Below are 15,813 nucleotides of genomic sequence, written 5' to 3'. Positions count from 1 at the left end.
TAAATATTCTGTTATAACAGCACGAAGTATTTTTGGCCATTTCTTCCAGGTGGCATATTTTAACAACTTTATCAGTGGACTTGGGAGACTGGGAGAAAACAAATTACTTAGGTGCCTCATTTAAAAGTCCTGATGACAGAAAACATCTGCGAGAGTAGTAGCCAGTCCACAATGAGGTTAAGCAAGTTCCACCTCTATTTAATTCATTTATTATTCATGACAAAACTTCTCAGTAATGGACCACAGACTTAAGTTCTGTGAGTGACAGTCTGTACTTACTGTCATGGCAGTAAACTCTGGAGGATTGTCATTGACATCTGTCACCGTGATGACAGCCGTAGCTGTGTTTGAAAGGCCGTATGTGGGATTGCCTTCCATGTCTGTAGCTTGAATTATTAATGTATACTGTTGCACTTTCTAGAAAGACAAAAAGATAACACCTTAGATGAAACTAATTCCTCAAGAAGACATAGCAGTTGTTTTGTAAATAGCTCTTTATTACACACAGAAAGCACAACATCATTCATTCTGATTAACATTGCTTGAAATTCTCCCAAGTGGAGCTGATTTTAACGTGAGAAGCACAGGTCTGGTTCTCGTCTAGAGAGATGCGACTGTATCTTTTCACCTCTACTTGCGGAAAAGATCGCATTGCAGATGTGTGAAATTCACAGAGAAGCCGAGACTTCCATCTGGTCTCAACCTTCCCCTTTCTTCGGAACTTCACAACATTGTGATCCAGCATTCAAGTCGCTGGGTTTGTGTTTACTTTCTACCCAGTTTGGAATACTAAAGACAATGAAAAATCTTGACAGAGTATATATATTTGCTTTCATATATTTCTTTTTACAGAGTACACTTTCTTTTAAGATATTCTCATATATGTTCTATTATAACAAAGTTAATAGAGTATTTTCTCCTACTTTCCATTAGTACATATGATTCACAACTATATAGGAGAGATATATTCTTAAGTGAAGTTAAAACATAATTAAAGGGTTTATGTTTATGACCTTAGTGGTAACTAAGGAACACAATAGTACTTAATAATTGCATACTCAACAGATTGGCCTAATGCTCATTTTGTCCACATACCTATGAGGGACATAGATACATCTGCATGGAGATGGTTATTACCAAATAGGTATCAATGCTTTTAAATTCCAAACTGAAATTTTTAAAAAAATTTATTTATTTATTTGAAAGAGAGAGAGAGAGAAAGAGCAGGGAGAGGCAGGGAGAGGGGAGAGGAAGAGGGAGAGAATCTCAAGCAGACTCTGAGCTGAGCTCAGCCCCTGATGCAGGGCTCGATCTCATGACCCTGGGATCATGACCTGAGCTAAAACCAAGAGTTGGACATCCAATAGACAGAGCCACCCAGGCGTGCCATCCGAATTGAATTTTTAAAAGGGTGAACCAAATTACGTTGCACTATATCTAAGAGAATATCTGGAGACTGTCTGAGAAGTCTATAGCACTAGCTGGCAAATACACTTTATATTAGGACAACCTAACCAGAATGATTTTCTAAAGTCATTTGGAATCTCTGTGGAAATTGGCACAGATAAAAAATATAGATCTTTTTCATAAATGTTAAAACATCCTGAACAACAAAACACACTTCTTCATACAAAAATAAACTGTCACGGAGAAGTACAGTTTTCCCTGATTCTAAATATAGCTAACATTATGAATGGCCATTCTTAAGGGATTTCTGGAGCTTGGCTAGAACAGACACAAATTGTAGCTTTTGATTTAGTTGTTAGTGGGAAGGACAAGGAAGAAGAAATGGGTGGGAGAGAAAAAGCCAAACCCCACACATCTGATTTTAAGTCTCTGTCCACCCAAATGCCAAATTCTAGCAGTTATTTATTCGTCTTCCTAAAAAAAGAAAATACCACTTATTTGAATTAAAAAAAAAAAGAAACAAAGGAATAGTGCTAGTTGAGCCGTTTAAATTTTTTCTTAACCCATAACACCTCACCATAATGCTTACTTAGGCTAAAATATTTCTCAATGATTTCCTTTCCCAATCAAGTGTCATTTCAGCTTAATGTTCTCATGGTTCGTGAGAGAATTTTGTAGGGCACTCAGTTCAGCTTCTCAGCTGAAAATCATGAAAATAAAAATTTGTTATGACTTTGAAATGCCATTTCTCTTAGCTGTTATTTGCAGAAGCAGACGAACATTTTCAAAAAAAGGAAGAGTTTTTTTTTGTTGTTGTTAAAGAAGATAAAAAACCCACAGATATTGTATGGAAATATAGCTCTTTGTTAATATCCGCTCTTTAAATTATAATGTCTACTTGAAAATTATATAAGCATAATATATACAATTTTCCACTAAGCTTAAATATGGGGATCAGTAGCTAATATGTGAAATTTCCTACCGCTTCAAGTTAGTCTTCGAATTTTAAGTTACAAAAGAACATTGTTATTTCTAAAATACAATGTCTCTTCAAATAAAAAAAAAAAACAACTCCGACTTAGTAAATAATATAATCTCCATTTTCAAATGCTTGGTTGGTAAAATGTTCTTACATAGTAAGGAAGACATGACAGCCTGTTTCAGACAACCAAACTACTTAGGGCTTCTTGCCTAATTTAGTCCTTGGGCATCTGGTCCCAAATGACTGACATTTAGATTCCATAAGAATTTGACTCCCCATCCTCAATCCCACATCTGATCAAGGGACTTGGCTTAAAAATGTTTCCTTACTTCCTGTTCTAGGTGAGAAAAATCTCCACTCGTCTGTTTGCTGTCAATCCTTCCCTCCCTGTGATTTTCCTATCCTACTTATCAAAGCTCTGTATCACCTTTCACCCACTTACCCTACACCTTGAGCTTCTTCTATCTACTTTCAAATGCCTACCATGACCCTCCAGCACCACTGTGGTGTTTCCCTCAGGCGAGAATGGTGGTTCACAATGGTGGGAATTTCGCCCCTCCCCCCCAAGAGGACATTTGGCCATTCCCGGGACATTTTTGGTTGTCACCATTGGGGGTTGCTACTGACACCTAATGGATGGCCACAGAGGCCAGAGATGCTAAATTATATTTATTTTTATACATAGGACAGGCCCCCACAAAAAAGATTTATCCAATCCAATATGTCAATAGTGCCGAGGTTGAGAAACTCTGGGCTTCAGAACCCTTCCCATCACCCTGAGCCTGGCGAACACAAAGCTGGGAAGCCACCTCGGAGATGACTTCAGAAGGTCCTGGAGGCAGAGCTGTTGGACTGTCATGGATACATCTCTATCCTTGTTTCTAGTTTATATGGCTGCTATCAGTCCATACGTCTGTCCTCCCGTTACGTACACACAAACACACGCCCCTCCTCGGGCCCCTGCTTTGTCAGTGTTTGTGTCATTGATATACACCTGATGCCTGACACAGAGTAAGCAAGTGATAAATGCTTTTGACTTGGGGATTGGATGGGTGAATGGATGAGAAGTCTTGGGCCTTGCTTTACATTACAAAAATCATTCCAGGTTTTGGAAAAACCATCTTATTTACATTGTAACTCTTATTTATTCATTGAATCATATACTGGGAGGATAAACGAGCTCAGTTTCCCAAACTACAGTGATTCATGCATCATCTTCCCAACGCCATCATAGCCTCGTGTTTCTATACCATGAGTCACTTAACATTTATCTTGACATTCACTCCCTTTTAAAAAATTTAATTTGTTGTAGAAGTACTGTAAAGGGAAGACAGCATCACCTGTCATAAATATAACTGTAAAAATAAACACAATATAATCCTCATGCTCCGGCAGTCTCTACTTGATGAAGTAGCATGTGAAGACTTGTGGTCTCCAGTTTTCTCTAGAGGCTTCACACCTGTGCACCACGCTTCTGAAACACTGAACTAAAGATATGCACAAATGAAGAAGTGAGAGCATTCGGTCATTCATTCATTCAGTTTGGCACACATTTAACGTTCGTCTACCAGATGTCGTTGTAGTATTTACTTGGATAAAATAATGAATGACTCCACAGATGGCCTTGATATCCTTAAGTGATGGAGGCAGACATTAATGGTTCACAGGAACAACTGTACGAGGCCCCTGTAGTAAGAGTTGGCAGGAGTGATGCAGGGACTTTCAGGAGGGGCATCCCTATCAGTCCTCAAAGTCTGGAAGAATGAATGCAAGAGACATTGTGGAGGTAAACTGAGAGGAACCTGATAACTGAATTTATCAGTGGATGGATGGCAGTGCAAGGAAAAGGCATGTAGACCATGATTTTGGGAGACTACGGAGACGGCACTGGTCACGTGAAATGGGAAATGGATCAGGAATTCCAGATGGAGGGAGATGATAGGTTGCTTTTGGATGCACTGGGTTAGGCGACGGACAATTATGTAATAAGGTCATGAGAACTCAGAAGATAAGCACAGGTTTGGTACCCTGTTCAAATTCTTAAATGCGAAGCCCCAGTTCCCTCATCCGTGAAATGGGGCTGATGGTACCATCTACCTTGTATGTCTGGAGTCTAAAAATTTTTTGAATGCTTACTGAATGCTGACATTGTTCTAAGGGCCTTGATAAGAAAAAAAAAATAACATTTTTTGAGACTGAGTACTAACTATGTGCCACTCACACTGCTAAGCACTGTACATCATCTTATTCAGTCCTCACAATAATCTCATAGGGCAGGTGGATTTTTTTTTTAAATCTTCATTTTCCAGATAAGGAGACCAAGGCTTAGGGAGGCAAGGAAGCTTGCCCACTGACACCCAGCCAAAAGTGGTAGAGACAAGATTTGAACCCAGGTCTCTCTGAGTCCAGAGTCTGTAGTGTTAATTGCTCTGCTGTATTAGTGCCCCCCTAGAAAGTGAGAATACGTGCATGATGAGGGTGCATCCTGAGTGGGGTAGGCAGGCACAGAGCCAAACAGCAAGACGAGGAGGGACGGGAAGCTGAGCATGAGTGTGGGCTGTCCTTTCAAGGAGTATGGTGTTGGGAAGGAGAAAATCGCATAATGTGGACATTTCTTCAGGGTTCCTATTCAGGGTAAAAAGGAGCAACATCAGCCTCACCAAATATTGAGAACAAGAAGGCAGATACAATGTCTATGGGACATAGTCTTTGCCCATCTCTGGGAATGCAGAGAGTACTGGGGGTGCCCAGGAGGGGGTTGGGGACTGGCTCTTGGAGAGTGAGGGTCACCCTGCTCTAAAGAGATGGGAAAGGAAATCTTCAGGCAGAGGAAACCACAGGAACAGAAGGTTTGTACAAGGAGTTGCATGTGGTTATATGATGTTGGACTTCATTGATCCTCAATGAGAGGCAAGGAATCCCAGAAGGTTAGACCAAAGAAGGCTTTGGGACCAACGTCACAAGAGGGGTTTGGGGTGCCATGTTAAAGAACTCTGACATCATCCTACAGGTTGTGGAGAGTCATTTTACCACAGGGGAGACTCAGCATGTTTACAGATTATAAAGATACTTGTGGGGTTGTAGAAGGGAACCTGTAGAGAAGGGAAGACCAACACAGTGGAACACAGGCGTACATGGAGCCAAGAGCCCAATGGAAAGGATCAGTGGGCTTGGAAAACAGGAAGTATCATTCTTTCTTTGCCATGAGAAAACAATTTGAGGGGCCAAAGTGATAGGGCCCACCCAGTAGACTCTGCGGCTGGATTTATGATGGCGACGGGGGAAAACAATGGCCAATATTTATCGGACACAGTGCTGAATGCTTTATGCCTTGTGTTCCATCACCCTTACAACCATCCCATGAGGGAGGTAATATTTTTATCCCCATTCACAGATGTGGGAACCAAGGTTTCAGGTTAAAACCCCGAAGGTCAGATAGCCCATAACAGGCAGTCCCAGGATTTACACCTGCTGAAGCAGAGGGCAAGTCATCAGTAGTCCTACCGAAAAGGGCAGGAGATGGACGTTAAGGGAAAGCAGTGGAGAAAAGAAATGCCAGGAAGAGGCACCGCCAAGTAACACAACCCGAAGAATTGGTACTTTTCTAAACCTACTGATTAAAGTAAAATAAAAAACGGAATCTCAGTAAACATTTCAATGATTAGGAGTTCAGTCACTTGTAGGTGTCATATATCCTGGGAGAACGACAACTGAAATTACTTTTGACAGAAAGAAAACTGTGAATTCTAATAGAAATAAAAGAATCTCAGGCCTGCACGAGGCCTGAAGAAGTCAGAGTAATTTATCCCTGGCCTCAGGCAGAATTACCATAAACCATCCGAGATAGATACATTTTTTTTCCGTTAAATGACTTTCAGAAAACGAAGGTTTTCCATAACTTTCCCTAGTAACTCATTGTTGTGTTTAATAATTTCACTGTCAAGAAGCTATTTCTCACACATGATTCTATCGTTTCTAATCCGTTTCCACATTCATTTCCTCAGGGGTGGGGCACAATGGCTTCGGTTCCCTGCAAAATAAACTTAACCATGATTAGGGTACGACTTCGGGCTTTCATCCTCTAAACGAAATGCAGTCACTCTGGTTTTTAAATACGGCTGGTCTGCTTTCGTAAAACCATCTATCTCACTGCCTCTTTCTTGTCCTGAAATAGCCAGACTCAATGCGATGAGAAGACTGCTTGTGCAAACATAATGAAGCCCTATCTCTGTATCTCATGAGAGTGTGAATGAAAGAGAAATACTCGTGTTGGGGGATGAGCTATATGCCTACACCGTATGTGAGCAACCGGGCACTCAAGAGAGAATGTTAAAAAATACCCCTCTTCTCAAACAAAATATGCACGTATGCTGAGCTTGTGGGCATTTAAGAACTGCCCTTCATACGATAGTGGAAGAGGTGAAAAGACATACTTGTTCCAAGTATCACTGAACGAAAAAGTACTATTGCAAACGCTAAATTTCAACTATCTATCTCCAACACGGAATATTCCTGGAAAAAGAATCGGTGACACCCAGAAGTTAATAGGTACAATGTTATAGGCACACATCTAACTCCTAAGTAAGGCTCTCAGCGCAGTTCGGTTGTGAATAAAGTAATCTTGATTTGTTCGTACGACTTTATTAAAGTGCTTCTAGCACTATCTTCGGTATATAATTAATTGCAATAGTAATGTTTTCTTCGATCCAATCCAAGTGGACGCTACTGAGGCAAATAAAGCGTCATAAAAACCAACTCCTAAACTCCTTGTCAATAATATTTATTACTGTAGGTATAATGTTTCCTTTTGACAAACATAAGCTGAGGTCTCATTATTATAAAAGCTGGCTCAGCCAGAAATCTACAAAGCACAAATGTCTCTGAGTTAGCACTTTGATAATTCACTCACACAATGATTACTGATGGTCAACAATGACCTTGAGAATCTCTTCAGAAAATGGTGAGAACAGCACAGAGAAAGAGTGTAAAAGATTCATTAGGGACAGGGTTTTTGGGAAAGGATGTAAGTGGGGCTTAAACTGAAACATGAAGAAATCGAAGGTTCAAGAGCAAGAAAAAGGTGCAAGGCATTCCTGGTGAAAGGAATCACATGAACAAAAACACAGAGGTGTGTCTGAGGACCGTGGGTGGAGGTCTGTCACAGTGAGATGAGCACTGGGAATTCACTGACATGCCCATCCCCTCTCAGACTGTGACACTACATGGTATTTCAACGCTGTCAACATTTTATGCCTTTCAACAAAAATTAGGCCGGAAGTCTGTTTTTCTCCATTTATAACTTCAAAGGCTTGTCAGTGGAATTAATACCATTGCTGGTCTTCAAACCTGTTATAAGTAAGTTAGTCTTAGAGTTAAGGGGCAAGTTCTAATTAAGGAGATCATCTCTTTTTACTAATCCAGGTTATCCAGAGAGGCTACAAAACACCTCAGCAAACATGTTATTTGTAGCCTCTTAAAAACATGACTGTTGGGGCACCTGGCTGGTGCGGTCGGTTGAGAATCTGACCCTCGGTTTTGGCTCGGGTCGTGATCTCAGGGTCAGGGGATCGAGCCCCACATGGGGCTCCATGCTCAGTGCACAGACTGCTTGAGACTCTCTCTCTCTCCCTCTCCCTCTGCCCCTCCCCAGGCCCTCACCCCTAAAATAAATATATAAATCTTAAAAACACTATGACTGTTAAAAATTATCCTAAAGTTTTGTACACATTATTTGGGCACGGTTTTTCATTTAATTCCTCACGAAAACCTTTGAACGTAAGGGAAAACTGAGAAAATGCCAAGAATTTTAAAAATTAGATACCAGATGTATCTAATTAACTTAGTCAGTTACGCACTAAATATTACATGGACCAGCAATGATTTATCCAGTGTGCATACAGCATTGAACCAATTCGAAGTTCGGTGGAAAACAGTATAACAAGATCTCTTTAAAAAGTTGATGTAGAGTGATACTGTTGATGTATTATTACCTGGAGATAAACTGCATGTGATACCGTGTACCTTTAAGATTAAAGACAAATTCAAGTAGTTTTTGGTTGGCTTACTTCTCTATCAAGTCCCGCTGCCACTGTGATAATATCACCAGTCTCGTTGTTGATTGTAAACATGTTGGGCGAAGGGGTGCTTGGAGCCTGGGACAGGATTCTGTACCTCAACATCCCATTTAGGGCATTCGGATCATCAGCATCAATCGCAGTGACCGTCATCACGTACGTTCCTAGACACAGCGCACATGAAAATGAATGGTCACCCTGCACGTCAGGGTCTTCTAAATAGATACACCTAGAAGGTCTATGTGCCTTACGGATCAATCTTAATTTCACTTTTTAAAAACAAACATTTAGTCATTTAGATGTAATTGAAAATGCTCCTGATAAGAACAGTACCCCCTTTAAAAAATATAAAACATGGTTTAGATACTTGAAAGGAAAATTATTAAAAATGTATACATTTGTAAAGACTCGTTTTTTCCATAACTTAGAAGATAAGCTCACTATACAACTCAAAGAAAGGATCGCATCAGACCTTTATTTATGTAAACTGCGAATAATAACGTAGATACTGTTGGCAACATATTTTGTGGCCACGGATACTTTCCTCTGTTACACAATAACATCGAAAATGACATGCTGAGCATGATTCTTCTCAATGCCTAAGTCACTTTCTGGAAGTAAGCTGTGTGCATAATGATACACACTCCATTTACTCAGGTCATAAGGACTCATTCCATGCATTACTGTTTTGGTACATTGAATAGGGGTTTGGCATTGTGGTTCGTTATTTCCTAGGAGATTACAAGAGCACTGTAACAAACTCAGGGACTTCAATTTATTAGATATTTTGGAAAGGAAGTCTACAAAGCATCAGAATAAAATAAGGTCAAACTAGCTACACAGACTGTGTAATTTAGAAGTAGAGAGAAAAGTAGTTACTATTTAGGCAGGTTTGTTGTGTGAGATATTTGTAAGAACCAGGATATAAAATGTTGCATCTCTAACTTAACCTTTTTCATGAGTGTTCTAAGCTCAGTTCTACTTTAGAACATCTCCATGCTACAATTTTGCCCCAGAATTCATGAAGGCTTGATCATGTTGTTCAAATCTCTTTCCTGAGCTTGCCCCTTTGAGTGAGACACTTTGGGTTATGTGTTCACTCTACACCCTTATTTTGTTTTTTACTTCATTGTGCATGTGCTCGCTTCCTTGGCTTTTATTTTTCTCCCCTACTAGAATGTAAACTCCAGTAGGACAGGTTCGGGTTACGGTTAGGAACTAGTGTGTCACTGCTGTACCCACAGGGCCAAGCACACGGTGCAGACTCTATAGAACGTTTGCCATATCAACAAATGAACGGCTAAAACAAAAAAGTATATTCCGGAATGTTGAACCAAAATACAGATTACAACGCAGTTTAATTCAAGATCCTTACAGAACGATTACAGGAAATACATGCATGAAACGTCTTTAGTTCTTATGAACATTGAGTCTTTTATTTCTGGGAGGCTTTAATGGAAATTCATGATCAAATGCATAATAAATATGTCTTTAATGGTTTATTTTTGATAATTTTCGTGAAGCAGTACTTTAAATAAAATTAGAAACAACAGAGGAACAAATGAAACAATGATAAAAGAAACAAAAAAAAATTATTTCCCCAAGTAAAAAATCTTTATCTTCATTTATCTTTAGAATATGTGTATAGGGCTTGTGTTCTAGTAAGGATATGTTTCATATTCTTCGATTTTATAGTATTTTGAAATACCAAAGAAAGCTACTCTGGAATGTGACTCAGAAGCAGCCACAGATGGCTGAACTTCCCGCACAGCCCTGTCCTCCCCCTCCGGTTCCCCTCACCCCCACCTCTACTTCCTCTCTGAGGATATAGACAGGTACATTTGGACCAAGAAAAAGTGCCAACTTAAGGCATATGTGGCTAGATCTATAAATTGGCGTGTGCATAAGGGAGCTATTGGTATAAACTGGTAGAGGTGACAAAAGTAATATGTAGCACTATTTTAAATGTTGAGGCTCTTTTAAATACAAAATAACAATAATAATAACAACATAGCTAATTAAATCTTTCAACACCAAATCATCCCAGGAAGGCTGGTGAAACGCTCTCTTCTTTTCCCATCTCTCTACCTGCTGGTTTTCTTGTCCACTAGTTTTTCAAACTAAATTGGCCTTCCTAGCCTTGCTCTTCTGACATCTACAGTGTTTTCAGGACAGGAGTCTAAAATTGTAGTCAAACATCACTGCGCAATGATGAGAGGCTTTGGCAGCTCCTGTTTCCAGGCTAGGACCCTTTCCATGGCACTAGTTTAAAAATGTGGCTGCCTGGGCGCCTGGGTAGCGCAGTCGTTAGGCGGCTGCCTTCGGCTCAGGGCGGGATCCCGGCGTTCCGGGATCGAGTCCCACATCAGGCTCCTCCGCTGGGAGCCTGCTTCTTCCTCTCCCACTCCCCTGCTGTGTTCCCTCTCTCGCTGGCTGTCTCTCTGTCACATAAATAAATAAAATCTTTAAAAAAAAATGTGGTTTGCAAAAAACATTAGGGTCATCCTGAAGTAAATATCCAGTGTAACCACAGCTGTCTCCAAGCCCCGTCTCTGCGTTTGGCTCTACCTAGGTATTGAATACCTAGTACCTTTCAGACTCTCCAGTTGAGTTTTACTTGCTGCTCCGACTAATATGATGGAATGCGTACTTTATGAACAGAAAGCCCCTCGTCTTCCAGTGCTCACTTTTTGCCAACCTGACTTTACCAACCGCAGCACAACGAGAGGATCCTGTTACAGAATCAGAGACACTAGTGTATACTTTTTCAAAAGCGGGAAGTGGTATTTTTCTGTTTTCTCTCTTCAGTTGGTTATTTCCTGTTACGTTCTTTTTTTCCCTAAAATCATTTCTCATGAAAGAGAGTAACACCAAAAGGCTCACATGATTTCCCCTTCTCTTGCTTATAACCAGTGCTGAATACATGGCATTTCCTGAATCTCTGATTATTACATTGAAACTTACCGGGCTTTGACCCCTCAGGGACTGTCCCATTCCAAACCTGGTGTAAGAACTCTGGTCTGTTATCGTTCATATCAATAACATTGATGACAATGTCAATAGGGTTCTCCACTTGATTTCCATTAATATCCACCGCATGTGCCCTCAACTGCAAAAATAATTAGAAAACAAAACTATTTAACAGATTGATGTCTCAAGTGAGAAGATAAAATATACAATCACCATGTTACCAAAATAGCAATGGAGAAACAGAGAAACTGAAGAAAAAGCTACTCTCCCCATCAAAATTTAAGTTAGCCAGGGGCACCTGGGTGGCTCATTCTGTTAAGCGTCTGACTCTTGATTTCGGCTCAGGTCCTGATCTCAGGGTCCTGGGACTGAGCCCCGTGTCAGGCTCCCCACTGGTCATGGAGTCTACTTCAGATTCTCTCTCTCCCTCTGTCCCCCACCAAAATAAATAAATAAAACTTTTAAAAAAATTTAAGTTAGCCAAATTTGATGTGATTAGGACAGATAGAGTAGCAAAAAGCCAACACTTACTATTTGCTAGGCATTGTACTCAGTTTTATGGATTTTAACTCATTTGATCCATATACAAGAGTGAAGAAGCTCTTGAAGGTGAAGAAATTGAGCTTCAGAAAAGCTAAGTAACTTTGACAGAGCCCATATCCAAAGCCAGTTCTGCCCAGTTCCCAAATCCTTTTGCTAAATCCATACATAGCAGTCAGGGTAATTAAACATGTACTGAGCACAGAGTAGTCGTAGGGATTAAAAGAACAGAAGAGAACTTACAATTAAGTGTGCGTAGAGAATTTTGACACTAGGTGCGTTTTTTTTTTAATTGTAAAAGTCACTCATAAACAATAAAAGTGTGTGAGTATGTAAAACAGCTGTTCCTCTCCCCAGCTTGATTTCTGAGTTTTACAGATATCCTAAAAATTTTATCTTTTTTTTCTTTTTTAAATAAATATAGTCACTCAGCTAGTCTTGGCAGAATATCCTCAAAATCTTTTAATGCCATGCATTGAGATCCATTACATTCTTTTCAGTAGCTGTGTAGTGTTCCGTTGAATCGCTTCTTTTTAACGGGAATGCTTCTGTGGTTTCCCTGCTAAGTATGATGCTGGCTGTTGGTTTCTGTTGGATATCGCTTCATCAAGTTAAAGAAGCAGCTACATATCCTCCCCCATTTTTTAATTTAGAGGTTACTTAACACATGAAACAATGTAAATTTTATTATTGCCTTTCAACAGCTCTAACATAATCCTTTTTTCCTTCCCTTATTTAATATATTACATATTAATAAATCTTCACACTGAAACATCCTTGCAATTCGATAATTGATTCTATTTTTCTTTTTTATGAGTACCGCTCTTTTCTGCACTGGCAGTAAGAATCTGAAGAGCAAGAATTTACCCCAGATTGACCTGAAACTATTTATTTCCTGGTTTTAACCACAGGAGTTCAGATAATGAGCCTTCATACAGGAAGCATTATTTAGAATTTTTGTATTGATATTATTTATATTCATAAATTCGAGACTAGTCTAATTAGAGACTGGCCTATCGGGTGCTATCTTTATCAAGTTTCCCTATTATGGAGATTTTGTCTTTATGAAAGGTTTGGAAGTTTTACTTCTTTCTTTATGCTTTAGAACAACATAAAAAGCACTAGCATTACATGTTCCTGAAGGATTAAAGAAAACCTGGTTGATGAAACAATCAAGTCCTTGGAAGAACGGAGAGTTGAGTAGTACACAAGAGAGAAAACAGTTTTAAATTTTTTTTTTTAATTTTTACAACCAAAGTGGGGCTCGAACTCATGACCCCAAAATCAGAAGTTGGATACTCTACAGACTGAGCCAGCCAGTCATCACCCTCCCTTTTTATGGAATAACTTTCATTTTATTTTTTTAAGCTCTACATCCAATATGGGGCTTGAACTCACGACCACGAGATCAAGAGTCACATGTGCTACCCACTGAGCCAGCCAGGCACCCCTTGAAAACGTTTGAAAATTTCTCCTATATTTATTCGTCTGTTTAGATCTACAGGAGTCTTGCTCTACCACATATCAATATTTTAACAATTTTCAAAACTTCAATAGTTTAAAAAGTTTCTACAAGTGCAAAAATTCAACAAATACGTTATTGTGCAAAATAAGAAATCTAAAAACAAACACATGCATACGTAGAATAAAAAGCTTTGAATGACTAAATATCAGTGATAAACCACTGGGAATACTAATTCAATACACGGGACAACTGGCTATCTATAAAGGAAAAACAAAGTGGATCCATATACCTCTCTCCTTTTAGTAAAATAAAGTCCACAGAGGTTAAAAATATAGATGCAGAAATAAATAAATAAATAAATAAATAAATAAATAAATAAATACAACAGATAAAACTGGGGAGATTAGAATCTTGGGGTAGAGTAGGGTTTTCTAACCATCTCTAAAACCAGACTGTATGATAAAATTGAAAAACACAATTAATTTTACAATGCAAAAACTAGAGTAGGGTAAAAATTATTAACGAAGTTTAAAAACAAACAACAAAAGAGGAAAATATGTGACAAATTAAACGTTAACATCCCTAATAGATGAGGTTGTTAACAGTAAGAATGAAAGGTAAACAAACCCAAAGAAAATTCAACAGAGAGGGGCGCCTGTGTGGCTCAGTCGGCTAAGCGTCCCACTCTTGATTTCAGTGCACGTCATGATCTCAGGGTCATGAGACTGAGCCCTGTGTTGGGCTCCACACTGGACATGGAGCCTGCTTGGGATTGTCTCCATCTCCCTCTACCCCACCCCCCACCTCTAAACCAAAATTCAACAGAGACCAGGAACAGGTAATTCACTTTGATTAGACATTCAGCTTAGGCAACTTAAAGCATTAAGATCATTTCTTTGCAAACGCTAGTTCGATAAGTAAATAATGCCTGGAATAGGTAATAGAGTGGAGAAAGTACATCTCCCATACGGTAGGCAGGCAGTGCAACATAATACAAACATTCTAGAGAATAATTTCACTATATTTATTAATATAATTCCAATTTCAGGAATTTATTCCAAGGATAAAATGGGCAAATGTACAGAAAAAATGTTCATTGCCACATTATTTCTAGTTGCAAAGTAAAATAAAAAACCTATATTACCCAAATATCTACACATAAGTAATTAGTTAAAATTACATTACATTCATTCAACAAAATAATTTGAAGCAATCGAAAATGATGCTATAAATAAATAACTATTTACTGACATGGAAAGATGTTAAATCTTGTGATTGCAAAAGTGACAAAAGCTGGTTTCAGAGAATGATGCCACTTTCAAAGAAATACATTTATGAATCTATGCAAAGAAAAACATCTTACAGCATATCACCAAAGTGTTAAAAAAGAAAAAAAAGAAACAGGTTGGTTTTATGTTCTGAGATTACAAATCATTTTTACTTTCTTATTTGTACTGCATTATTTGAAAGTTTTTATAATACACATATATTCTGTCTAAAAAGAATGATAATTTCATTGCAAGTTTTAGTTATTCATGCAGAAATGAGAGAAGTAATAAAGACCAACTTAGGTTTCTATATTAAACTCATGAAAAAATTGTTGAAATCTTGTTCCAGGAAATGTGTAAGCATGGCTTAAAAAAAAAAAGCCTCCTGGAATTTGATTAATATTAGGCAATTCTTGAGTTTTAAAACACTAACTACAATTAACATTTTTAAGTTGGAAAAATCAGTTTCAAATGTATACGTCTGTTTAAAAATATGAACATATAATCAAAAAGTTGTGATAACTCAATAAGAAAATAAATAAAACAGAAAAATAAAGAGCATAAAAACGAACAGAAGAAATATAAGATACTATATCTAAGAAAAGATTGCTCAGATTGGCAGATTGATGAAACCAGGTGTTGGCTGGATTATAAGAGAAAGAGAAATCTCAATTTCTAGTTGGGAGCATCAAAATGGCACACCTTTCTGGTAGGAAAATTGCCAACAAATACCAAAATTAAAGTGTACTACCCATTTTCTAGTAACAATCAGACCACGAAGAATAAAGATGGCAAACACAGATATCTATTAAAATCTTAAGAAACGGTTATTAAAATCATAGCCTATACATTTAATGGGGTACTATGCAGTCATTAAAAGTGTTGCGATCTCTATAATTTACAGGCAACACTTTTGACCTTCTTCATGTAAATTTGTTCCTGTAAGTCCTTAGCCACACCAACATGTAAAGGGTACGGAGATTTTAGGCAATTTCACTTTCTTCTTTGGCACTGTTTGTTTTTTACCCTAAGCATTCATCAACTCTATAAAAACAGTGAAATCGTTACAGCAAATTGAAAAGGCTACAAAGCGCGTTTCTGGTATTA

General features: G+C 38.5%; 1 protein-coding gene across 1 annotated transcript in view; it reads right to left on the bottom strand.

The window, feature by feature from the left end:
- Positions 1–15,813, bottom strand: part of CDH2 (cadherin 2) — a 184,082-nt gene that overhangs the window by 41,581 nt on the left and 126,688 nt on the right. The window contains exons 7-9 of the mRNA XM_040632382.1: positions 11,428–11,572; positions 8,455–8,627; positions 280–417 (exon numbers count right to left, since the gene is read on the bottom strand). Of these exons, the coding sequence (XP_040488316.1) occupies positions 280–417; positions 8,455–8,627; positions 11,428–11,572 (456 nt within the window). The remainder of the gene's footprint in view (positions 1–279; positions 418–8,454; positions 8,628–11,427; positions 11,573–15,813) is intronic.

This window comes from Ursus maritimus, unplaced genomic scaffold, assembly GCF_017311325.1.
Source record: "Ursus maritimus isolate PB19 unplaced genomic scaffold, ASM1731132v1 scaffold_18, whole genome shotgun sequence".
Lineage (NCBI taxonomy): Eukaryota > Metazoa > Chordata > Mammalia > Carnivora > Ursidae > Ursus > Ursus maritimus.
This window is presented reverse-complemented; position numbering and strand designations above follow the sequence as displayed.